The sequence below is a fragment of the Arachis ipaensis genome, chromosome B4 (assembly GCF_059453495.1).
Source record: "Arachis ipaensis isolate K30076 ecotype BB chromosome B4, ASM5945349v1, whole genome shotgun sequence".
Classification (NCBI taxonomy): Eukaryota; Viridiplantae; Streptophyta; class Magnoliopsida; order Fabales; family Fabaceae; genus Arachis; species Arachis ipaensis.
Window position 1 is genome coordinate 29,385,095 of NC_142439.1, and position 26,766 is coordinate 29,411,860.

General features: G+C 36.0%; 1 protein-coding gene across 1 annotated transcript; it reads right to left on the reverse strand.

The window, feature by feature from the left end:
- Positions 1-979: 979 nt before the first annotated feature.
- LOC148567045 (uncharacterized) lies at positions 980-9,237 on the reverse strand. The gene is made up of 5 exons (XM_088484516.1): positions 8,770-9,237; positions 8,584-8,669; positions 8,163-8,445; positions 7,884-8,045; positions 980-1,069 (listed from the first exon to the last, which is right to left on the reverse strand). Exons 1-5 carry the CDS (start codon positions 9,235-9,237, stop codon positions 980-982), a joined length of 1,089 nt encoding a protein of 362 aa, XP_088340642.1.
- Between the last annotated feature and the right edge of the window lie 17,529 nt (positions 9,238-26,766).

The following is a 26,766-nucleotide window of genomic DNA, read 5'->3' on the forward strand; positions in this document are numbered from 1 at the left end:
GCCAACTTATACTGTGAGCTCTAATTCCCGCACTATGAGCATTGAAAGCTCATTCTGGAGAAGAAACTACCTATCCCCTCCGATCTGAGGCAGTACACTAAGCATTGGATTGAGGTGTGGGGCTGGGTCTTTTTGGACAGAGAGCTACTGAGGGTGAACGAGTCTTGGGTCTGGGAGTTCTACTGCAATTTCTACAGAGTGACTCTTGATACAGTTCACCTCCATGACAGACAGGTTATGATCACAGAGGCTGATATTGAGAACATCCTCCACTTTCAGCCTAAGATCAGTGTTAAGGATGCCTTCCACAAGGCTAAGGAGGATATGCACTTCATGAGCTTTCATTGGGATGCACTCCGTAGTATAGTTGCCCAGCTAGGTGCACCTTGGGAGATGGGTTCCTCTAAAGTGACTCCCAAGGGCATGAAGTTTGACTACCTGACGAAGGAGGCTAAGGTGTGGTAGCAGTTCTTATCCACATATGTCATGCCTAGCACTCACTTCACAGTGGTCTCGGTGGATATGCTAGTGTTGATCTGGTGCGTCCTAGAAGGGAAGGAGTTGTACCTTCCCCGACTCATCAGACGATTCATGTACCAGGCCCACATCAGGGACAACCTCCCATTTCCATGTTTAATCACGCAGCTCACTCACAGGGCTGAGGTACCTTGGGAGCTAGCAGACGGGACACCACCAGCTGTTCACGGCAAGGAGAAGGTTATTCCTTGGGGGAGCCGGGTTGGTGACCGAACGGCAGCCCGGCGACGAGACCGAGCTACCATTGCAGCAGCTTCTGAGCCGGCTTCTTCCTACGTCGCAGCCGGACCGACAGCACCATCTGCATCCACTAGACCGGCACCTTCATCATTATCCTAGCCGACTTATCATTTTGTGCAGTGCCTTTCCGAGCGCATGGACCAGATAGAACATCGCGGGAAGTGACGATACCAACACCTGAGACAAATGATAGCTTCTGGCACTAATATTCCCTTTGAGCCCGATACTCCTTTCGACCAGTCTGAGGCGGAAGAGGAGGCTTAGGAGGATCAGGCACAGTAGGCAGAGTCCCCTACACAGACACAGGCCCTTACAGAGTAGCAAATCTCTGTGGAGCCACAGCCAGAGCCACATCCATCCATAGGAGACAATGGAGCTGAAGACGTTAACCCCTCTCACCCATCTTGAGTTTATTAGCATCGATGACGATGCAATCTTCTAAGTGTGGGGAGGTCGCCGTCATCGGCAGAGTCTATATTTTAGTGAACTATTCCAGACACTTCTGCTTTTATTTTGTTTTATTTTCAGTACTTGCATTTTTACTTTATTGCACTTTTGGATTCTTGTATATATTAGTTGTTTTGAGTATTTTTTAGTTTTTTGCATTCTGCACTTTTGCTTGTATATATCTTAGATTTTTAGTTTGATTTGCACTTTTAGTTTGATAGTATATATATATAGCTATTTTAGTTTATTAGTTGTGATTGGAAAAAATGTGCATAATTGAGCTTAGTTTATCCGTCGCATATGAGACATTGATTTGGTTGAAAATAAGATTAAACTAGGAATTTTTAACTTTTCACAATCACATTATATCATTTAGTATATATATAATATAATAAATGTTGGTCAATTTGAAGAAATTTTCAAGGAATGTTTCTTTTTCTTAAAAAGGGCATTAAGATTCCAATTGATTTGAGTTGAAACTTTTTTGAAACTTGCATGATGTATATATAGCTTGGAATATAGTTTTTGAGCTAAGAACACACAACCCGTGAGTTTTTTAGCTTAATTGTATGGTTACATTATTTTACCATGATTTTGATTCTCGTGTGTTTTCTTCTCTATGATTGCAATCTTTGGTTTGTTCCATTCTATATGTCCATTATTTAGTGTATATTCATGCAATTATGTGATTGAGACCATCATTTGATTATAGCTCACTTATCCCAAATATCCTACCATTTCATTTGCCTTTGTTCACCACTTTGAGTATGTTTAATTCCCTTTTGTTCTTTACATTACCACATCACTAACCTTAAGCGGAAAGACAATTAATTATCCTATTTGAATCTTTGGTTAGTTTAAGATAGTGAGTGTGTGTGTGTTAATTAAGTGTGGAGAAACGTGGGGACTTTGGTTGATGAGAATGTGTTTTGTTTTTATTGACAAATATTGAGAATTTGGGTGTATACTCGTTTGAAATTATAGAAACCATATGCATCGATATCCTTTGTATATATTATGTTTTCATATAAAAAAAGAAAAAAAGAAAAAAAAGAAGAAATAAATGAATAGGGGATAAAATTACCCCAATGTTAAGTTCAATAAAAAGGTCAATGCATATGTGATGGAATTAGAATTGATACATGAGTGTATGTATATGTGTAAAAGTGAGATCGTGGGTGGCTAGGCTTGATTTTAGAATTGTATAGATAGTGTGTATGTGTTAGGTGAGAACTTAGGTTAGTCAAAGATTCAAATGATAGCTCACTTGGCCATACATATATCTTCACCCTTATCTTAGCCCCATTACAACCTTGAAAAGCCCTCACGATATTTGCATTTGTACACTAAATAGTTGTTGATTGGCTAGGTGAAGAACAAAGTTTTAGAAAGCATGATTAGAGGAGATTTGAGTAGATTAACCCTAAATATTTGAGCGATTAGAGTGCATATACACATCTGATGAGGGTTCAATTGCTCAATTCCATATGTCCATCTTTGATCATTGCTTATCTTGCAAGTTGTGAACTCTTTTGAATAACTCAATTCAATTGTGAATGTGCTTTGATATGATTGATTTAGCCCTTGATTGTGCATATATGATTTCTTGGAAATTTGACTCACTTTGACCACATATATGCTTAGAATAGGTAGACGCATGTAGGTAGCTTGCATTTAGATAGGTTGCATTGCATAAATTCTACCATTCATCTTCACCCTTTTATAGCTTCTCTTGAGCTTAGCATGAGGACATGCTAATGTTTAAGTGTGGAGAGATTTGATGAACCACTATTTTATGATTTATTTCGTATTGAATTGAGTGGATTTTGTCAACTATTCTCATACTTATCCATAGAAAATTGCATGTTTTTAAGTTTTCTTCCTAATTTTGTGCTATGATTGAAAACATGCTTCTTTGGCCTTAAAATTGCTAATTCCTAATCTTCTCTTATTACCATTCAATGTCGTGATATGTGTGTTAAGTGTTTTCAGGTTTTATAGGGCAGGAATGGCTTAGAGGATGGAAAGGAAGCATGCCAAAGTAGAAGGAACACAAGAAATTGAGGATTTGAGAAGTTGGAGCCGACGCACACGTATGGACGATGCGTACGCATGACTGGTGCAGTAGACAAATGACGCGCACGCGTAGATGACGTGTACGCATGGCCAGTTCAATATCCATCGACGCGTACGCATGGCTGACGCATACGCGTGACAAGCGTCACGTGCCTCAGTTACGAGAAAACGCTGGGGGCAATTTCTGGGCTGCTTTTGACCCAGTTTCAAGCCCAAAAATGAGGACAATAGGCTGCAGAGTGAAGCTGGAAGGGGGATTTCGATTCACACAATCATTCACTTTTCATTCATACACACTTTAGGTTTTAGATGTAGAATTCTAGAGCGAGAGGCTCTCTCCTCTCTCTAGGTTTAGGATTTTTTCTTTCAATTTCTCCTTAGGTTTTAGGTTTCAGTCTTATTTTAATTTAGTTTTCTCTTACTTTTATTTGTTCTAGTACTTTAGTTATCTACTTCTCTTATTGATTCCTTTATTTTTCTAATTTAGTCCATGAGTTCATGTGTTACTTTCAATTTTCATTAATGCAATTTATGTTTCATGTTTCTTATTGTTCAATTGCTTTGTTATTGTCATTTCTTTGCTTTGATTAGTCTTAGAATTTCCTATGTCTTGTTTTCTATGTTTTTATTTTATGCCTTCCAAGTGTTTGATAAAATTCTTGGGTGGATTTTAATTTAGATTTTTATGTTCTTGACTTGGATTGATTAATTAGAGACTTTTAAGTTATCAAAATTCTTTTGTTGATTGGTGATTGAATGTTGCTAGTTGGCTTGAGCCTCACTAAATCTAGTCTTTGATTAAGACTTGTGAACTTAAGTCGATTTTGCTCGCTTGACTTTCCTTCATTTGTTAGAGGATAACTAAGTGAAAGCAATTTACATTTACCATCCCAATTAACGATGATAATGAGGATAGGACTTATAATTCTCTTTCCTTGCTAAGAGCTTTCTTTGTTATTAATTTATTTTCTTGCCATTTTACTTTCTTGTTTCTTATTACAAAACCCAAAAATAAACTTTTTCATAGCCAATAATAAACTACACTTCCCTGTAATTCCTTTGAGAGACGACCCAAGGTTTAAATACTTCAGTCAATTTTATTGGGTTTGCTTAAGTGACAAACAATTTAAACGTTGATCGAGGATAATTTGTTGGTTTAGAACTGTACTTGCAATGCGACATTTTTGTGAAATTCTTTACTGGCAATTTTTCCTCCGTCAGAACTTCACTTCAAATATATCAGATTGAGTTTGGAAAGTTAACAATGGTAACTATTATCATCATCTCCAGAGTACATGAGAGTACACAAGAGTACACAGGAATAAGTCGTATTTTATTTTTGGGAAATAGTTATTTTTTGAATTTATAATTAAAAAAATTCTTGTTAAAATGGCTTATTCTAGTGTACCTGTGTATTTTTAGAGACGATGATAATGGTTGCCATTGTTAAATATGGCTTGTTTTTTTTAATTTATAATTAAAAAAATCCTTGAAGAAATCATGCTTGTTGTCTATATATTTTTGTGTACTCCTATATACTGTTTGGAGATCTATATACTATTTTGGAGACGATGATATGGAATAAAAACGTGGATTTTTAAAAATTTGAGTGGAGTTCGCCGTGGGTAAGGCGAACTCTATAATTTTTATAGAGTTCGTCGGGGATGCGGCAAACTTGCTCTAAACAAAAAAAATCATATTTGGAGAATTAAAGTTCAAAAATCGTATTTGAAAAAATAATAATTTTTTTATTTTATTAAAAAAAACCGTTTATAATATAGTCTAAGGTAAGGAAAGCATTGACAACCAAATAATTTTAGCCTAGTATAGTTTGGTTTTTCCTTTTACATAAACTTTAAAGAGGATATGAGAATTGCAAAATGAAAATGGGTAATTTGTTGAGTAAATATACAGCAGTGCTAAAAGCATCCTCCCAAAACTGCACAAGGATGGATGTTGTAGCATGTAATAACAAACCTGTTTCAAGAATTAAACAATGTCTTCTCTTAACACATCCTTGTTGTTGGTGTGTATAAGGGCAGCTAAACTTGTGTTTAATGTCGTGTTCAACCAAAAAATTAGTGAAGGCATGTGATAAAAACTCCATTCTATGATCAGATTTAAGTGCTTTCAAGGTGCAATTTGTTTGATTTTCCATAAAAGATTTGTAGGTTTTAAGTGCTGAAAAAGCTTGAGATTTATTAGTTAATAGAAAATACAAGTGTAACAACTAAAAGTATCAACAAATGATATGTAGTATTGAAATCCATACCTTTACACCACTAGGGATGCTCCTCATATATCAACAAAGACAAGTTCAAGAGGCAAATTTTGTGTTAATAGAGTTAGAAAATGACAGGACATATATTTTAGCAAGAGAACAAAATTCACACACATATTTAAAAGAGGATGCTCTAGACACACACATAAACCCCCCTCCCCCGTAATCTTTTAAAACATGCATCACATTTGGCAAAGTTGTGTCCAAGACGTTTATGCCATAAATTCATATTAGTGTGTGTGTCTGAGTTAGCAGTTAAAGCTAATTTAGTAATAGGGGCTACATTCTTATTGTGATAAGAAATATGATCATTGTTAGTGCAAAAAGTTAAATTTGAAATAATATGAGAATCTGTTTTCTTACACAATGAATAAACAAAATTGAAACTCTTCTCAATGTTATTAACAGGGGTAAGTATTGTTTTGGTCCCTAGCGTTTAGGGTCAGAATCAAAATCATCCCTTACGTAGTTTTTGATTTAAAATCCTCCTTAATTTTTTTTTTTTGCTTTTAAAATCGTCCTTTCTTATTTTTTCAGAACAAAAATGCCCTTTGGTTTGTTATCGGTAATTATGACAATAGAAAAGCAATATAAATATATAAGTAATGAAAAAAAAAGGGTAAAGTAATGTGAAATCCACCGTAGCAGAATCCACCATCGTTGACCTCTTGGAGGGAGAACGCCATGGCTGCCTATAGCTCAACCTCGTCTCGAAGCAGATCTTCCTCCCATGGCAGACTGCTACTTTGCTCTCATGGTGAGAGGCCGGTGTTGCAAACCTCAGGAACAAGGGAGAATCCTGGTCACAGATTCTGGGACTGTGTTTATTTTGAGGTTTGTTGTCTTTTTTTCTTTTCAATTGAGTCGTTTGGATAATGGAATGAAGAGTGAACACTGTGGGTATGTGTAGGTACAACAAGGTTGCAACTTCTTTCATTGAGCAGATTCAAAGACAGAAGTTGAACAGTCAGAAATTGCCAGGATAAGGAGGAAGGTTTCCTCGCTGAAATCAAGAACGATAGTGGCAGAATGGAAGCTGAAGGTTGTTGTGTTAGGATTTTTTGGGTGGGTTGGGTTTTTGTATTTGCTGTTGCAGAAATTTTCAAAAGTAAGGCAACCGTGTGTAATTCCATTGAACCTTGTATGAAAAGTGTGTAGTAGTATGCTGTTATTGTTGTAAGTAAATTGGGGTAGGGTTTATTATTTAGGTGGATTTCCTGAATCTGTTCTGTTGAATCTGTTTCAACATGTATGAATGACAATTATGTAAGAATGGTTAGTTTCTGAAATGAGAGTAGAATTTCAGTTTGGCAAATAGATGGGTTCCATTACTGAATAATTCGATAACAATGTCATAAACAACAAACTAAGTAATAGGCACATGGTAAATATCAGAATAGCATACATAATAAACATAGTGTTTCACACCTAGAATTCATCGCAAAAGGGTTGGCTGCTCCAAGCCAATAATTCAGTACAACACTGAGTAGCTCATAAGCAAAATATGACCAACCAAAAGTAGCTAACAGAGTCCACATTGACATTATTAGAACCTTAAGACAAACATAACTCAAAATAAACCCACATGCATTGTATATAAGTATCAAAATATGCTCCTATTTTTTTAAATTTCCTAAAGCAATCCCTATTTTCTTGGAGGTAACTTTGCCATAAACCTTAGTTTCTTGGGAGAAACATGAGGTGCTCTATAATTCTTGATAGAGAAGTGTCTAATCGGTTGGCTTGAAGATGTGGTAAGGGTTGGTTGAGAGGCTGGAAAGGTTGTGATGTTTGGCTATGCTGAGGATGAAGAAGGTGCTGAACTTATTAGGCTGGTGTGCTTCTTTGGGCTGGTGTGCTTCTTGGGCCTGCCTCTAGGCCTTTTTGTCTGTGTTGCAGAGCTGGACTGGGTTAAAGATAGTGGCTGTATTGCTGAATCAATTTTCCTCTTGACACCCAGTTTACGAGTGAGCTGTGAAGATACAGTCTTTCTTCCTTCCTTGGTAGCTGGAGGATGTGAGTTGGAGCTTGACTTCTTCTTCTTCCCTTTGCTAAGTTTTTTTGAATGTTGGGCCTAATAGATAGTTACAATTAAACACAACAATATTAGTCTTATGACAAACTCAAAAAAAGTAGAAAGAAAAATTAAAAATCATACCTCATCCTCAATAGGTTTAGGGCAGCTGCTTTCGTTGTGTCCAACTGAACCACATATTAAGCACCTTTGTTTCTCCCCACTCCTTGACAAGTGAGTGCTGCTGCTCTACTCTTCCTCCCTAGCAGCTGGTCTTCTCTTTTTTACTGGCCTGTGACTAGACCTTCTATACGGGGGTGGCATAATATCACCATGTGCTATTCTCTCCCGGAGATCAGGTCCATTCAAAGGGTGTATTACTAACTCGTAGCACTTCAAGTATGCTTCTTTCTTATAACAGTTGGCCACAAATGGTTCCAAGTCAAGCCCCTTGAAATTGATGCAACTAATAGCATGCACACAAGGTATGCCACTCATCTGCCACCTTCTACATGAACACTAATGGGTGCCTATGTCCACAGCAAAATTTTCTAATCTATTAACAACCTCATATTTCTGAGCTACAGACCAATATGGTTGCCACTGCCCAGCTGATCTAGACATTCTCTCTAACTTCATTCTAATCTTAAGTAGAATTGTCCCTGGATAGTTCTGAGCTAGTTCTCTATTTTCTTCCCACCTAGTCATTAGTTTAACCCTAATCTTCTCTAACATCATAACTATCGGCTTCTCTCTAACATCAACTATGGCAGAATCAAAGCTCTTAGACATGTTGTTAACCAGTGTATCTACTTTAGAATTAAATGCAAACCTAGATCTAGACCAATACCTAGGGAGAATAGCAATTAGGTACCTAAAAACTTCCTGATTCACAGCTTTCAGTTAGGCCATGTACCTCTCCCAATCTTTCTAGTGAGTCGCCTTAGCACACTTCCACATCATTTGCTTTAAATGTAACTCTGGAAACCTTTTCCTGAAGTTTCTGTATAAGTGTCTCACATAGAATTGGTTGTCTACTTCTAGTATAGCATCCTCATATGCTGGCAACAAACCCTATATTCATGATATTAATGAGCATATAGTTAGTGATACTTCATATACAGTAATACAGAATGTAAATGTGCATAAGTAAAATATGGTGAAGTATACTAACGTTCTGTTGGTCAGACATGAATGTAGATTTTCCCATCCTCTCAATCCCAATGTCAGATGTAAGATGATTCAAGAACCAAGTCCACGAGTCCTTGGTCTCATCCTCTACAACCACATATGCAATGGGCAGCATTTGGTCATTCGGATCCCAACCTATTGCAGTGAGAAATTGTCCAACTTGAGGTGTCTTCAAAAAGCATCCATCTAGACCAATGAAGGACCTGCAATACTGGAAACTCTGCTTGCATGCTTCCAAGCACACGTAGATCTTCTGAAAGATACAATAATTTGTCATGGATGATGTTTGAGCTTCATTATCAAAATCAGGGGACCTTTGCACTTGTATACAAACAGAGGAGCCTACATTTGCCCTCAACAGCTCATGTCCATAGTCATAAATCCTCTTATACTGCTCTCGAAAGGTTTCCTGAATTTCATCCAATGTAATCTGTTTAGTCCTCGTTGCCATTGATTTAGTAACAGTCAAGTTCCACTTTTTTTTTAGCCTTGGAAACCAACTCCCTTATCTTCACCTTGAGATTCGATTCAACCTTCTTCTTAAATGCCTTTCCAAGCCATTTTGAGTGTAAAATCCCCAACATATGTGCTTGTGTACATGTGTGAGTCAAATTCATGCTACGAAACTGTCAAGTATCCTCTTCTCCCATTTTTGCAGCATACATCCAAAAAGGACCCTCACCAGAACAAACGGCCCTAACCCTTTTTCATATCACACTTCCTAAATGTAATTTCCCTTGTAGTTTGCACAACATATGCAGTCACAGTGTCTTTAAATTCCTCTCAAGATGTATATAGTGTCCCAACTTTCCACTTATATTGCTTCATGTCTTTTTGTGCCTTGTGCACTGGATACCTCACTCCCTCATGGTCTAAACCTGATCCCTTAACACCAACCTCGTGATCCAACTCTAAGTCATCAATGTTTGCTCGCTCATCATTTTCAAAGTTCTCAGTTTCCATTCCCTTCTTCTTCACAACCCTACGCCTATCAGTCATCACATTCACATCTTCAAACCCACTTACATCAGGATCAAGCTCATCTTCACTATCAATAAAGTGCAAATCATCTGTACTGTCATCCTCCTCTTTATATGGTTTATACTCTGAATCGAGACTATCACTATCACCAGAATTACCAAGCTCAACTTTATTATTATCATCAACATCACTGTCCCTAGTCTCTGCATTGTATCATCAGCACCTGGTTCAGATTGGCTTTGCCCCACATATTCTCCACCATACAAAACCAGCTCTTGTCCTTCACCTTTATCAACCATCTCATGATCCTCCCCAACATCAATGTAGCTAGCAGCTGGAAACACGCTGTCCTCCTCAACCTTGTGCACAACAAACAACTCTACATACTCTCTTAATTCAACTATTTTACACATGGCAATCGAATCTGCATCACCTTTAAATAACTTCAAATTTTCCTCCATGTCTTTATCTATAGGATCCTTGAACGACAACGCTGAGATATTCTCCTGAATGTAACCAAACTACTTTAGCTCTGCATAGGCTTCAAATACTAATCATCGATCACAATCAATCTCTTCTATAACTGTTATTTCTCCTCCCACATACTGTAATGGCCCATTTTGATAAGTAAACCATCCTTCATAGTAGACTTTTAGTTTAAAATATTTCATTGTCTTCTCCAACACCCTATGAGTAATCAGAACACATTATCATATTGCAACAATAAAAAACACACACACACACAGAGACATCCCTATTTCACAGTGATATTAATTCATAGTCTCACTACACACATTTGGCCTCCATTCAATGATCTATAAACAACCATCTAACCCAAAACTAACTACTATGAGGAGAACTACCATAGTCAACGGAAGGGAAGAAATCATACCTATGCCAAGCCTCCGAATGCTACCTCACCAACTATTCAAGTTCCTTCCTTCAAGTAGCCGAAACTCGCCTGCTCTCTTCTCTTCAAGAATAGCTTCCTTCATTTCCGATTCTGAGCTAGGGCATGAAGCAATCACATTGGTTTATGAAACGGTGTGGTTAATGTTGAGGGTTTACATACAAATAAAGACATGAAGTGTTTCACATGAAACAGAAAGGCTGAAAAGGGTAGCTTTGTAATTTTAAAAAAAATTATTAGAAAAGACGATTTTAAAAGGAAATAAAACATTAGGGAGGAAATTAAATCGAAAATTACGTAAGGGACGGTTTTGATTCTGACCCTAAATGTTAGGGACCAAAATAATACTTACCCCTTGTTAAAATTAGTAAAAGTATTACAAGTGTCTATATTGGAAGTTGGTACATTGTATGAATTGAAAATTGTAGAATCAGACTTATTAAAATATATGTTATTGCATGGTAAATGTTTCAGAGAGTAACACAAACGATTAGCGTGATTCTTCAAATAAGAAGCATTTTTAGGAACAATAAGATTATCAAAGGCATAAATTCTCCCTCTAGTGATGTCTTGACAAGGAATTGGCAAGAAACTTGATCATGAACAAAACATTTCTTAGGCTAAAATTCAAAGAATACCTTATTGTCTTCTGCAAACTTAGAAATGCTCATTAGATTTTGAGTTATATTAGGCTCATATAAAAGATTTTGTAATCGATAAGCAAAATTATTAGTTTGATCAATAAGAACAGAAGAACCAAAACTAGAGATAGGGATACCCGCACCATTACCCACAAATAATTGATTTGGATCAGGAAGACTTTGTGAATTTTTCAAGCGATTTCTTGGATTAGGGATAACGTGATGATGACTTGCCCCTGAATCTGGATACCAAATTGATTCAACAATTGAAGATAGTGTTGTGAGATATGCATGAGGATTATAGATGAGGAGGGTGGTGGTAATGTATTTGAGAAGGGGATTTATGATTGTTGTAACGAAGAATTTGGGTGATACTGTTGATCAAAACGGTAATAATAATTCCATGCAATGTGCCCATTACAAATCTGGCAGGAAGGGCGCGTGTTGTTCCAAGAATTTCTTCCCCTTCTCTGGAATCGTCCATCGTGACCTTTTCGAGCACCACGTCGATTGTTAGTTGGAAAGAATGATTGAGACAAATTTGCGATGGGTATGTAGTTGTTAGGAGTTTTGAAGCGTTCAAGCATATCATCATATGCTTTAAGAAAAGATTCAACTTCACTTACAATAAAAGTGCCAAGGAATGATATTACAGATGTAATGTAGTCATTGTAATTTTCTGGAAGACCATCGATGATCGCTTGCATATGATCATCCTTACTGATTTGAGGTCCTATTGCAAGAAGAGATTCCACAATTCATTGAATTCGAGAGAGATAATCAGCAATTGTAGAGGTTTTTTTTTACAAATTTGAGTTGATCTTTAAGGCTCTAAATCCTTGTCTTAGAAGTTACAAAGAAGAATGACGTGGCGGAAATTGGCAAATTAAGAATTGTTATAAGATATGCGTTGCAAGTATAGTTCTTAACCAACCAGAAATCCACTTATCAATTTAGAAGGGTTGTCACAAAAATTAAAATTAAAATACTGGGAGTATGAATCCCAGGTCGTCTCCCAACGAGTTGCAGAAAGGTGTGCTATTTTATTAATCAGATGTTTTCAAAAAGAGTTTGAGTTGAATAAACATGAAATTAAATTGGAGAAATTAAGTAATTTAAATAAAAGCCTTGACTAGGAGTAGATTAGTTGGAAGCCCTATTCTTATTGTAGTACTCTCAAGATTAATTGATAATTGAAGGTTGTTCTGTTTAGTTATCCTTTACTAGGTAAGGGAAGGTCAAACAAGTTGGAATGTTGTTTCTATTCACAAGTCCCAATCCGCTCAATTGAAAAGGATTAGTGTCAGTGATTAAAGAGCATTCCAACAATAAACTCAATTACAATTTTTCTTTTAAGTACCCCAACTCAAGGGTTCCTTTCAATCAACTCCCCATCAAGTTAAGGAACTACTCGCTCATTGTGAATGTAGAACTCATAACATAAGAAAGGGAATTAAAGGAAGACATGATAAATAAAACTCAAAGGAATCAATTAAAAATAAAAGTAATTCTTGTATTAATAAATTCTAAAATAATCCAATAGTAAAATTGAGTAAATTAAAGGACATGGAAGAGTAAAGCCAAGTTAAGAAAACGAACTAGAATGACGAAGTCTTGATGAGGTAATAACTCTTCTCAATATCCCAATGCAAAAAAACAATAGAAATTAAAATCCTAAGAACTATGAATGTGTAGAGAGAGAAAACCTAGAGGAGGAGTAAAACTAGATCTAAAAACTAAAACTATGTAGAATGAATGTTGTTTTTGGTTTCTGCATGTCCTCTGGCTCTAGTCTGCTTTTTTGGGCCGAAAACTGGGTCAAAACAGGGCCCGAAATCGCCCCCAGCAATTCTGCAGATTATGCAGATCGCACACGTCACGCGATCGCGTCATTCATGCGGCCGCGTCATTCGGCGTTTTGCTTTTCCACGCGGGCGCGTCGTCCACGCCTCTGCGTCACTTGTGCTATTCCAATCCGCGTGGTTGCGTGAGCCATGCGGCCGCGTCACTGCGATTTCCTCTCTTTCGCGCGGTCGCATGAGCCATGCGGCTGCGTCACTTCTCGCTGGTCATCTCCTCAATTTCTTGTGTTCCTTCCATTTTTGCAAGCTTCCTTTCCAATCTCTAACTCATTCATGCCCTATACAGCCTGAAACACTCAACACACAGATCACGACATCGAATGGAATAAAGGAGAATTAAAATACGTAATTAAAAGTCTCTTAGGAAGCAAGTTTTTAATCATGTGATAATTTTAGGAAGGAAATATAAATGCATGCTAATCACATGAATAAGTGGGTAAAGATCATGATAAAACCACACAATTAAACACATTATAAACCATAAAATAGTGGTTTATCAAAGAAATTGATAATCGTGAACCAGGCTTCAGCAAATGTCTTGCAATGAAGAACTTTATTCTTGAAAGGATTGGTCAGTGAAGCAATAAGCCATGTAGTTAATGCTAAGTTGTTCTGACGATACTCTTTGTAAGAAGAAGATTCTTGAATCTGTTTTGTGGTTTCGTGGCAGGAGATGTCATCGGAGTAGTTGGAGTTGCTGTTGGAAAGGGGGTTCGTGTAGTACTCAAATTTTGAGTTGAAGATGCTTCTAGAATAGGAAGTTGTTCATATCTTGCTAGTGTTTTGGATGGATCTAAGTAATCCTCCATTCCAGAGTTTGAATAGTGAGCCACACTTGATGCTTTCATGTGTTGAAGTTATTGTCATCAAATTTTTCAGCAAGAGGCATGAGATCTTATTATTTTGTGGTGGCCAAGGAGTTAGTGAGAAACAGTATCATGGTGAAGAAGAAGAAAGATTGAAGAACCAAGATGAATTAGAGAGAAAAAAATCATAAAATGAAGAAAGAATGTTAATGATGAATTGTTGTGTATTGAATGAGTGACAATTACACTAGTCTTTACACTTATATATACAGAAGTAGAGAGTTAAACCAGACTTATAACCACCTCACAACTAACATAACAAACTCTACCAATTCTTAACAACTTCTCTAACAATCTAACCTATCACTCACAATGTTATAAGTTCAAAATTCTCAATATCTTTTGAATGATTTTTATTTTTGTGACAATGTTATTTAAATACAAATTTTTTATCAATATTTTTAAAATTTTAGTTTTAATCTTATATTTTTTTTTGCAATAATTTGATATTAATAAATTTTATTATATATAGTTATGTATGTGTGTTATTTTAATAAAAGAGTTATATAATTAATTAAAAAATATTTTTTTTATTATAAAGGTAAGTTTTCCTACATGCTGTATTATTATATTTAACATTTGTGGATAATAAAAAAGTTAAAATTTTTAGTAGTAAAAATATATATCACTTTTTTGTTAAAACACATTAATTTAATAAGATTAAAACTTGAATTATTGGCATCAGTCATGCATGCATTATTACCTGTTTGGCATGAACCTAAAACCATTCATTATATGAAGTTATGAACCTCAATAATTGCTGCTGCTGATGTATTGAATGAGTCACGGAGTCACGGGCTGAAATCTCATCACTTGAAAAAGAAAAAAAAAAAAAAAAAAAAAGGTAACCATAATTATATGATGAGTGTGTGACTGCAGACAATTTGTGATTTTGTTCTCTTCTTATTCTTCTTTGTTTTGTCCACTAGTTTCTAGTTTCTGTGCATGTATAAATTAATTACTTAATTAGCATGGTTAAATTTTTTAACCTTTCAAAGAATATTACTAATAATGGGATTGTTAGCCAACATCATAAATACAAAAAAGTGGAATAATCTAAATCTATAACTACGTGTCTAGTGGCAACACATGAATATATGTTAGGTTGCTTTTTATTTTTCAAGTATTATATAAAGTATTAAATTAAAATATTGAAACCATTATAGATTATATAATATGTAATATTTATTTAGTCACGTTTTATTAATAATAAGTCATGAATGTATTATAAAAATGATTCCACTTTAGTGTCTAAATTTTTGTTCTAAAAATTTTCTCCCTAAACTTTTTGAAAAGATGATCCTGTTTTTCAAAATTATAAATTTTGCATTTTTTTTAAGCAAGTTAATGAGCCACGATTCAAAGTTAGCTTATGTTTATTAAAGGTAAAAAACTATAATATAATTTTATATATCAATAAATATTTAGATTTACTTTTAAATTTATATTTATATCTATTATATTTTTTAAAAATTTAAAAATTATTTTACTAAATACAATTATATTATTTGTTGTTTGCACTTATTGAATTTATATTTATTTTAATTTACAAAATATATATACTATAACTTTTATAAATTTAATTATTTTTGTTACGTGGTGACCCCACATAGACCTTAGCTCCGCTACAAGAGAGGCAGAAGATAGCGGCAAAAAATTAGTGGTCGTTCAAAAAACCATCGCAAATTGGCAAGATAGCTGCAGTTGTGGTAGCAATCTAACGAACGCTGGAAATCAGGGTAATGGAAGCTTCCTTAATATAGCGCGTTTTCCTCTCCTTTTTCACAGAAGTCAATTGTGCAGGGGCACAGACAATTTCTCTGAAATCCTCGCCGTCGTGGTGCTCTCCCTTCCCCCCGTTAATTCCAGTAGTGTCGTCCTTCCCATTGCTGTGTCCATCACTGAGCCGCTCTTCCTCCCTCCAATATTGCACAAACCACTTCATTAGGTTTGTTAATCCCTCTTTTAATTTGGTTGAGTTTTCTTTTTGGTTTCACTTTTCAATTTGGCTTAGATTGATCTTTTTCTTCTTGATTTGGGTATATATAGTCAAGAATCAAATTTGGAATTTTTTTCTTCCTCAGGCGAACAGAAAAGGGGCAGAGGTGACCGAGATAGATTCATTTGAACAACACATTCATAATATGTTTGCTACTTCTGATGCTGAAAGGCGCAAAGGACGCAAGACTATCGAGTTCTAAAATATTGATGTCATCGGTAACAAATCTTAAACATTAGTATATAAAAATAATTAGACTTCATTTCATGTTATCATGTAGCTTCTCATGTAATTTAATTTCTTATATAAATATTTTTAGAGAAATTATTCATTATCCTAAATCATCCTTCTAATTATCTTCTTAATTTTTGTTGAGTACAAATTTTTAGTTCAGTCTTTTGTTTCTTGAATACCAACTAAATCATGGTCATAATTTAATTTGAATGACTAGAACAAACACGTACTTTATTTTTAACCTTTTTAAGATATTAAACACATTTGAATAAGGTTCTATTTTTTATACATTCTGATAGCATAATCAAACAAGCAAAATTAAGTGTGAGGAAATCTATGGAGCGGCCTCTTAATAGTAGAAAGATCATACTGAGGTTCAATGCAAAACTGCAACCAATCGGAGACGGTGCTGGTTTATTGAGTGGCGTTCTTAGAACACTAGGTGCTGATTACAACAAATTTTCTATCTGTGAAAAAATTGGAAAAAGGTGATGGACAAAGTGTAACACCTTACTATCAGAATGTCACGCTTTCGGGTGCGCCACTCTGATAGCGGAGGTATTACGACGACTCTCATATATTAAAAATAAGGTATGAGCCTTTACGCGTAAATCTATCGATGGTTTTACTAAAAACTTAAAACTTTTTTTTACAAGAATAAACAACACATATACACATACTTAATAATACTTTATAGCAACACATACAAAACCAACTACAAAATCTATCTCTCAGAATAAAACTCTAATAACAAGGCGAAGGAAAAATAAATTCTAACAACTCAACTTGTAAACATACTCTTCTATGCTCCTGTAGCTCCGCACTAAACTTTCGCACCTGTAGTTGAAAGGGGTGAAAATAGGGGGTAAGAATTGGGGAGTTCTTAGTAGGATCGGGGTGTATAGTTATGTCCATTTTATTCTTTCTTACATAGCAATCCCACAACATAATACATACAATCTTCAATAGATAGCCAATAGCAACAAACAATAGGACACATAAAAACATAATAAATAAAAGAACACAGAAGTCAATCAATCATATAACACATCTACAGTCACAGAAAACACAATCACAAACAAATATACGTAAACAAGTATGATGCATGTCTATCCTATGCAGGTCATAAGCTCATGTGTCGGTTGCCTACCTGCTCCCGACATTACCGGGCACGAGTCCAAGATATGGCTTTCCAGATACATACAGTGTGCATATAAGTCTTACGGCCAGGCCGCATACAATATGACTTTTAATGTATTTCAATATGCTTATATCTGAAAAATAGTTCTCAGTGTGTGGGCGTTCCCACTATACATATGGCACTAACGCCCAAACAAGGTCGCATCTGCTCTCCTGTGGCAGACAGTCTTTTAAACCTTTTTATTTATCTTTGCCATCTGCTCTCCTGTGGCAACGATCCCTTTAGTTAATACATTCTTTTCTTTTCTGTGCTCTTCTCTCCTGTGACAGAGATTCATTAGATTCGTTTAATCTTTGTTCTCTGCTCTCCTGTGGCAGAGATTTTTTAGATTCTTTTATTTTTTTTTTTTGCTCTCTACTCTACTGTAGTAGAGATTTCTTTGGTCGTTTTCTTTTCTTTTCTTTTCTTTTCTTTTCTTTTTCTTTTCTTCTTATCGTTCCACAATGTAAATTATCTTCGCATTATTTCCTCGCATTTCCCTAATTGTCTTATGAAAAGTAAATCATAAGATTCTCAACTTAGATTCGTCTTTCTACAACTTTTAAGTAAGTTACTATTTAACTTTTCTATTCTGTTATAGTACAAATTACTAATATATAATATATTATAAAATACATTGATAATAATCTTAATAAATTAATAACAATAATAATGATTTTCTTTATTACCCAAAACTTAGTAACTTGAACTTTAAATAATCTTATTACTCAAAAATTATTAACTTAAGCTTTATTTTTAAGCTTTTATAAATTATTTTGTATCTTTGAGTTTACTAAAATATTTATATTTTTACATCAACATATTTTATAATTTATTAAAATATTCTTACATATAATATAATTACCAAAATAACCTTGCATCTTTTATAAAATATCCATTTTACCCCTAAACTTCTTAATTATTATCCGAAATACTCCAAAACGTATATAATTACAAAACTAAATTCAAGTTTTTATTAAATTACTATTTAAATCTCAAATATAAATTTTGTTTCCATAATTATAGCTTTACCAAAGGACCGAACCCCATTCCCAAAATTATTCAAGTTTTCTGCTTGATTTTTAAGTTCGTTTTTTAGCTTTACAGTTACGTATTTTACACAGTTTTTCATTCAATCTTTAAAGCACCAAATCTCATCAATTTTCTTAAAATACCACATCACAATAGTTCTAAAATCATCAAAACAACCCCAGCTGAGTTGTTCCTTGTAACAACCCCGTTTTTCAAGTATGCGAGATCTTTTCTGAAGACACGGATTTCTCCGGAAGATCAGTAAAGAGAACACCTCTTCTGTATCATCAAGCATCTCAATCCTCATTGTCATTATATTATCTTTAACTCGGGACCTTAGTTGAGACAAGCCCGATAACGCAATCGCGAAGAACCTTGTTTTTGAACCGTATCGGTTATGAGTTTTGATTCTAGTTTTCGTAAATAGTCTCTGTTTGATAAACCGGACTCAATTCATCAGAGAAGAGAGATAATAGTATAATATTATCATTATATTAGTATTATAAGGTGATTGAATGATATTATAAGGTTACCTGGTCTGATGACTTTAGCAATGCTAATGCCTCATCATACATGATCTATTCTCATATTAAATATGTTACTAGTGTCATTTATGCTAGTAGCTCATAAAAAAAGTTTTAGAGATATTTTTACAAGTATTCTGATACACCTAGTTTTAGTAGTTATACACCTGAGATATTTTAATATTATTTTAATCCACCTCCAAGCCAACCAATCACAACTCACCTTACACCCCCAAAACCTCCAAGGCTGTCTCATTTCTTCATTTTGGCCGAAAATAACAAGAGAAAAAAAAGAGAGAGACTTTCATGAACATTTAATCTTCAAAGCTTGATTTCTTCTGAACTAAAACTCAAATCAAAATTTCGATTTCACCAAAACGATCCTCTCTTCTTCCTCTACATAACCATGTAACTTATCAAGGCTGGAAATAAGGTGAGATGGCTGTTCCTTTCCCCTTTGAATTTGGTTTTCAAGGAAACATGCCTAAATATGTGTTTTCTTGATGTTCTTCCTTAGGAATCATGCTTAACTTGACTTGAGGGCCAAAAAAAGTTAATTTCTAGCAAGTCTAAGGTGAGATATCCCTTCCTAATGTGCTGAGTAAGATTTGGTTAGTTGAGGGTTTTTGGATTTAAAGTTGTTCTTGATGTGATATAGGAGGAAAAAGTGCTTAAGGACCAACTAAGGACATAACCGAATTTCGAGCAGCAAAACCAGGTAGGGTGACGAAATTAATCTTGATTATTCGTGTTTGAGTTGTGTGAATGTTGTATGGTTTGGCTGTGCTAAAAATTGGTTGCATTCATGATTGATTCTTGGTGAAAATTTGGTAAAATTTTGATGAAATTTGATGAAATTTAAGCTATGTGTAACACCCTAACTACCAAAGCTCACACTTCCGGCTGCGCGACTCTGATAGCTCGGACATTACGACGACACTTATATTATTTAATACTAAAATATGAGCCTATTTAAAACTTTAAACCGCAATACTGCTCCCAAAGATACTTTCGTTCGATAACGTACATCCATAAATACCATACAACTTACAAAAACTCATAAAGGGTACATACATATATACACTTATATACATAGATAATATTATGAGCATTATCCAATACAATTCCTATCCCTCTTACAGAACATATCAAGATAAAGGCGAGGGTGTAGTAAACCATAACTAAAATAATACAGAGCATCACAACAACAATTAAATAAGCTCTTCGTAACTTCTGCGCCATATCCTGAAAGGGGAAAAATGTAGGGGGGTGAAAACATCATCCTCGAAAGGGTTCTCAGTAGAGGGTTTTTAGGAATTACTGTAATAGGATACGTGAAGATAACCGCACTAGTGATTCATAACCGTCTTATGCCTTTTTTCAAAAACAACGGTTTATAATAAAAGTAAAGTCGAAAATCTTTTCGGAAAGAAGAACCGTTCAATTCTCAAAAACTCAAAAGCCTTTCAAAACGGTTTATCTAAGCGAAACCAAAATAACCTTTCATATTTTATTCCAAACCAGAAACACAAGACCAAAATCAACCATCAGTTCATCTCATTCCAACCACGGCCCTAGGCCCAAACAATCCAACCAACAACCAATCACCACAATCCAACAGAGTCCCAGATGCAAACACAGATAGGAAGTTCAAGCACAAACAAACAGTTATTACAAGTAGAACAGTTAGCAATTAATCACATAGGCAAACCAAGTATAATATGCACACCCAACCAATGTCACGCAAATGCATATGATGCATGCCTGTCCCTAGTGGCTGATGATATCATCTGTCGGTTATAGAGCCAACCCGACAAGTCCTGGTAGCTAACCATTGGACTGTCCCTCTATCGTGCATCCCCAACTCGAGTTATACTCATCATAAACTTGATCATAATCATGATCCATATCCATCACCCTCACTGGTGAATATTTATCCATCACCGTCACTGGTGAATATTTATGGGGGCGAGCTCATCCGGGGCTTTCACAGTGCCCGGCCACACTTACGACATAGGGTCAACAGAGTATCAAGTCTCAACCTGGAGCACGTGGTGGCTAGCCACTGCTACTACCCAGGGAAACTCGTATCTCAGATAGTGGAAGTGCAACATTCACATTTATCAATGATTCAGCATAAACATGCAATCAATCTCATCCATGGATCAACATCCATCTCAGCCATCCAGCTCACGGTTCATTCCAGAACCAGCCAATATTCATATCATACACAGCCATTCCGGCTCACGGTTCAATCCAGAACCAATCAATATTGATAATCACACACAGCCATTACGGCTCACGGTTCAATCCAAAACCAGTCAATATTCATAATCATACATAGCCATTCCGGCTCATAATAAAACAGCACTTCCACCATTCAAAATCATCAGATTTATGAAATCGGCATTTAAGCCATAAATCATTTTCTCAATTCATTTCACTTTGAAATCAAGTTTCAACTCTTTTCAGCCTTGGCTTTAGAAATCTCGTTTCTCAAATCATCTCAGGCTCATAAGCCAAATTTACTCAAAGTGAGTTCCCTTTTTAAAACAAAGCCGCTCTCGGCATCCTCTTTCCAAGACTTCCAAAACCATGGAAAGTTAAAGATTCAATTTGGGAACAATCAAAATCGCCCATCCCACAATGGGATTTTATAACAAGGTTCCTCGGCAGAGTCCCAAGTCTTTAGGGAAGGTCAACTTATATAAATTCATTGAAACCTTTAAAATCATAGATTCCCGGTTCAAGTAAATAAAACTGAATTTATTATGAAACCGATCATACAAAATCACAAGTTCCAACCCGGTCCAAAAATCAACTCATTTGAAACGGAACCGGTTCATTTGAATCAAACCACTTTCAGGTTTCTTTTGGAACCCATTTTCCTAACTCTTCCAAAATGCCTCAAACTTGATTACTCAATCAAAAGTCTAAATTCCTTTAAAATCACTAAAAGCTCCTTTTTATATTGAAATCAATATTAGAGCATCATTCTTTCCTTCAGTGATTCAAACTGTACAAATAGTTCGTTTCTAAATAAGCCGAACTCAACGCATAAAGTTCATTAAATAAATTAAGCTTGAAAACATAAATATTCTCTTAATAAATCAATTAATACGATTTCTCAAATCCAACCCTTTTTTTTTAAATAACTTTACAAACAAGAGTAGGATTTTGTAGAAATTTCGGCAGCACCTCCCCTAAAACTTGGACTTTTGCCACCCGGTTCGGGTCCCAACTAAACCGTTTCTCATTCCTTTTCAACAGCTCAAAACCAGAAATCAATTCAAAGCAAGCTAAATCCAACAGTCGCTTCAGTGGCATATTTCAAGAAAACCATTTCAAGATCAACTCAATATCAACCGATTTAACTCATTTCCAAAGCTTTAAAGAATCGGTTCAGCAATAAATCATTTATCAAAACCAAATCAGTTAAAGCAACCCAGGCTGAATTTCAAGAGTATTCTATCTTTCACATCATCAAAATAATTGACTCAATTCAAACCAATCCTCGACGGATTAAACTCATTTCAAATCTTTAAAGAATCAACTTCAAACATTACATTTCATAAGCCACACAACAATTCAGCCAAACCAACATCCATAGTCATTCGAGTCAATCAAATAATACATAAGGCAGATACAATCACCAAATACACAATATCTCACATCAGTACCCATATGTAATAATTCCAATAATAAACTCTAGTTTTTGGAAAGCGCCCCTACCTCAAAACGCAATTCCATAATCCAAATGTCTCATAGAGTCCTTTCCGCCTCATCCCGAACTGACGGCAACCAAAACCTCAGCTCCCAGTCACGTTCGCAATAACCATAGCAACTCTAATCGCAACATACAACAACCGAAACTCAATCTCATAGCAATTAATGCCGCAAAACGTCAGGGTATGATAATAAAGCAGCGATTAAAGGACTCTTCCAAACAAAACGCTTACCGTACTCGAGGGAACCAAGTAGCGGCTGTACCGGTGGCGGTTCCGGTAACACCAACGTCACAGCCGGTGACCAGAGCGACAGCAACTCGCGGTAAACTCCTGACACAACCAGCCTTATCAACAACTCTCACGGCCCATGGAGAAATTAACGAATAAAGAAGCTGAAGCCGAGTTAGAGCTTACCATCATAGAAGACTCGGCGGTTGTTTCCGTTGCAGAGGTGGTGGCAGCGAGGTTTTTCAGCGGCCAGAACAAAAGCAACAGCATTAACCAAAACAGAGCAGGATCGGGATGAGCGGTAAAGCCTTGGAACAGTCCCGACTAAATCCATTAACGGCGACCAGAACCCTTTCTAATGGCGGCGCCCAAGAAGTCCGGCGATGACGACGGCGGCACAGGCAGCGGCTGTGACGCGACGCTCCTGGCGGCGTCCATCTCCCTCGCGCGTCTCTGCTCTGGCGATGGCTGAACGGCGACGACACGGGCTCCATGGCGAGGAGCGGCCGCGACCACCCAAGTCCTGCGAAGACGGCGGCGGATGCAAGGCTACTTCGCGGCGGCGGCTGCACGCGGGTGACGGCAACCCGGAGCCTGAACAGCGGTGAGTTGAGCGCGGTTCTGGGCAGCACATCAGCTCCTCCTTCCTCGCGTGTCTCCCCTCTGTTCACAGACCTCCATTAACGGCGATGGCGAGGACCTCAACGGCGGTGACGAAGCGACTCCGACGGCGCACGAATCTTCTCCCTCTCGCCCTCCATTTCTCCCTCACTCTCCCATATGGCAACAAACAGCAGAGACGGCGCCTGTGGTACCCACCGGCGCTGCTCCCCCCCTTTCCCCTCTTCCCTCTACAGCTCGCTCCCGATCTCTCTCTTCCCTTGCTTTCTCTCATTCCCATACTTTCATTTTTCTTCCTTTCAGTGAGCTGAGTGTCTGTGTTCAGGATAAGGAGGTTGCGGCTGCTGATTGGGTTAGGGGAAGAGAGCAACTGGTTAGGGTTTAGCTGGGGGGTTAATTTGGTAATTTAGACAACAAGAATTAGGGTAATAGGGTTAGTTTTGTAATTTCAAATAAAAGTAGGGATAGTATAGTATTTAGATATAAATTTTAATCCAACCATAATAATGTATAGAAATACCACTTGCTCATATTTCACATTTTATTTCCAATAAAATGTTCAAATCCAATAATTATAAATAATATGATTAAATCCTTTATTTTTCAAAGTAGCAATATTAATATTTAAAATATTAATTATTTAATCCAAATCATATAGAAATCCTTATTATTTCACAACTACCAACTTTATAATTTGAATATAGAAAATAATCCAATAGTTGTAAAATTGGATAATAATCATAACTCGTCTCAAATTCAATAAATCAAAACTTGCCTTAATTATCTTTAATAAAATGATTTCCAAAATTAAGGCTATAAATAACTATATGATTTGAGACTTGATCATAATAAGACTTTTCAAAAGTTCTGGGTCTTACACTATGAATTTGTGTTCTTGGGTGCAGCTGAAAACCGAAACCCTAGACCTTAAATTGGGGTTCAATTTGTGTTAAAATCATGTAGAAAATATGAGGTTTTAGTGGCGGCTAATTTATTATGAATTATGGTAAAAATCGGTTGCTGAAAATATTGAAAAACAGGTAAAAACAGAGAAAAAATTTGAAGAATTTATGAAGAACACGAAGAACACTTTGAGTGTGATGAAGAACATTGAAGAACACCTTTTAGATCTTAAAAAGGGGAAGGTTGTAATTATTTTGGTGTTTGAGGAGTTATTTGGTAATTTTCAGAAGTTAGGGTGGTTAAAGTAGAAATATTAAAAGTTACGGGTGGTAAAAAGTGAATTTTAAAAGTTGAAAGTTAAAGTAAGGTAATTTTTGAAAATTTAGTAATAAAATAATAAATAATAATGAAATATTAAATAATAATATTTAATTAAAAATAATATTTTAATAAAAATAATAAAATAATGCGGAAAAGGCATTTTTCTGTAAAAGCTTTAGAAAGACAACTTTAAGCGCAGAATCTCATAATTAACTTCATAAAACACTTAGGGAGTGGTAATAACATGATAGTGAGGCAAAGATAAAGGAAAGATAAGAAGTTAAAGAAAAGATAAAAACCAAAGAAAATTCTGTAAAGTTTTAATGACAGAAAAATAGACAGAGATTAGTGAACGAACTAGGGCAACACAGTTAGTTCTTGAGTTGCGACTAGGGTTAGGTATAATATGAAAAGTTAAACTGTTTTAGTATAGACTTAATGAACCTTTACTTGGGACAAGCTAACTATTCATACCGAAATTTACATAAGCTTTAAATACATACGTTAAGCAGAGAAAAGAATAATCAGAGCAGAGTAAAAAGATAAAGAGAAAATAGTAATATGATAAAGAGAATAGAGAACAAGAAGAGGGCCTGTTGAAAGGTCATTTGTTGCATTAAAGCAACTCTGGAGATTTTTGTGTGTTCGTCTGCTGCATTGAGTCTGTCAGACAGATGGTGGTACGACCACTGAGAATGCTTTTCTGGGATACCTTGCTATAATGCTTTACTGTAAGATAGAGGTTTCTTATAGAGGTATCGAGATCAGTGTGCTCCTGTAAGACAGAGGTTGCTTACAGTGAGTGTGTTGTTGCTCCTATAAGACAGAGGTTGCTTACAGTGAGTGTGTTGGGCGTATATCAGCTAATAAGTACCGCCCTGTAAGATAAAGGTTACTTGCAGTGGGTATTGCCAACAGGAAAGCCTTATCCAGATAGAGGTTGTTGTGTAACGTCGGGAGCGGGTATGTAACCGACAAATGAGCTCATTACCTGCACTAGGGCTAGACATGCATCATACTTGGTTGTGCATTTTCTTTGTTATGATTGTGGTATGAATGTATGCTTTTCTTGTTTGTATTCTATTCTCTGAGTCTATGTTGTATTTTCTTGTATTCTTCTGTTTGTGTTATTTTCTTGTATTATTCTGTTTGTATTCTATTTTCTATTTTCTCTATTTCCTCTATTTATCTTCATCTTCTATTTACTGCTTTCTGTATTCTACTATTTACCTGTAAAACAATACGGAATTAATGAACTTAACTAATAACCCTGGCCCTACTAAGAACTCTCCAGTTCTTACCCCTTCTCTCTCCCTTCCCCCTTCAGATGGAAGCATGAGTACCCTTCTGTAGTTCACTGACGATCGTTTCCCAAAAAGGATTCCACTCTAGGTAGTGTTCTGAGTCTAGGGTGAATCTCGTTTTCTGTTTATATGTATATACTGTGAGACCAGCCAATGTCTGCATCCCGTTTGTACGTGAACTTTAACCTAAATCCTGTGTACGAGACTCCTGTTGTGTGGCTACTTGATGAGGTACTAGAGAGACGTCATATGGCAATGTCTGATCCTGCAGAGGAGTAACAAATGATGTACTACCTTTTGATGATGTTCCACCTGACTTGAGTTTTGAAGACTTAGAACGTACTTTCCCTCGCTTTAGTAGTTTAGAGGGACTATGTGAGTATAGAGTATAGGCAAGCCTAGGTGCCAGCTTAGGGACCTCTTGAACAGGTCAGGACCTGGGATGTTGTATGTATGTATATGTATATAGTTATTATCTAGCTATATCTAGGGGTGTTCTAACTAAAATTCTATATTCTGATAAAGGCTGGATCACTGAATGTTGTTAGCTTCTTGTGATGTATTTATGTGTGGTTGTTTATAACTATTTTATCTGTTATCAGTTGTGAGTTGATTATGAATGATTCCGTCTATTAAACCAAACGTT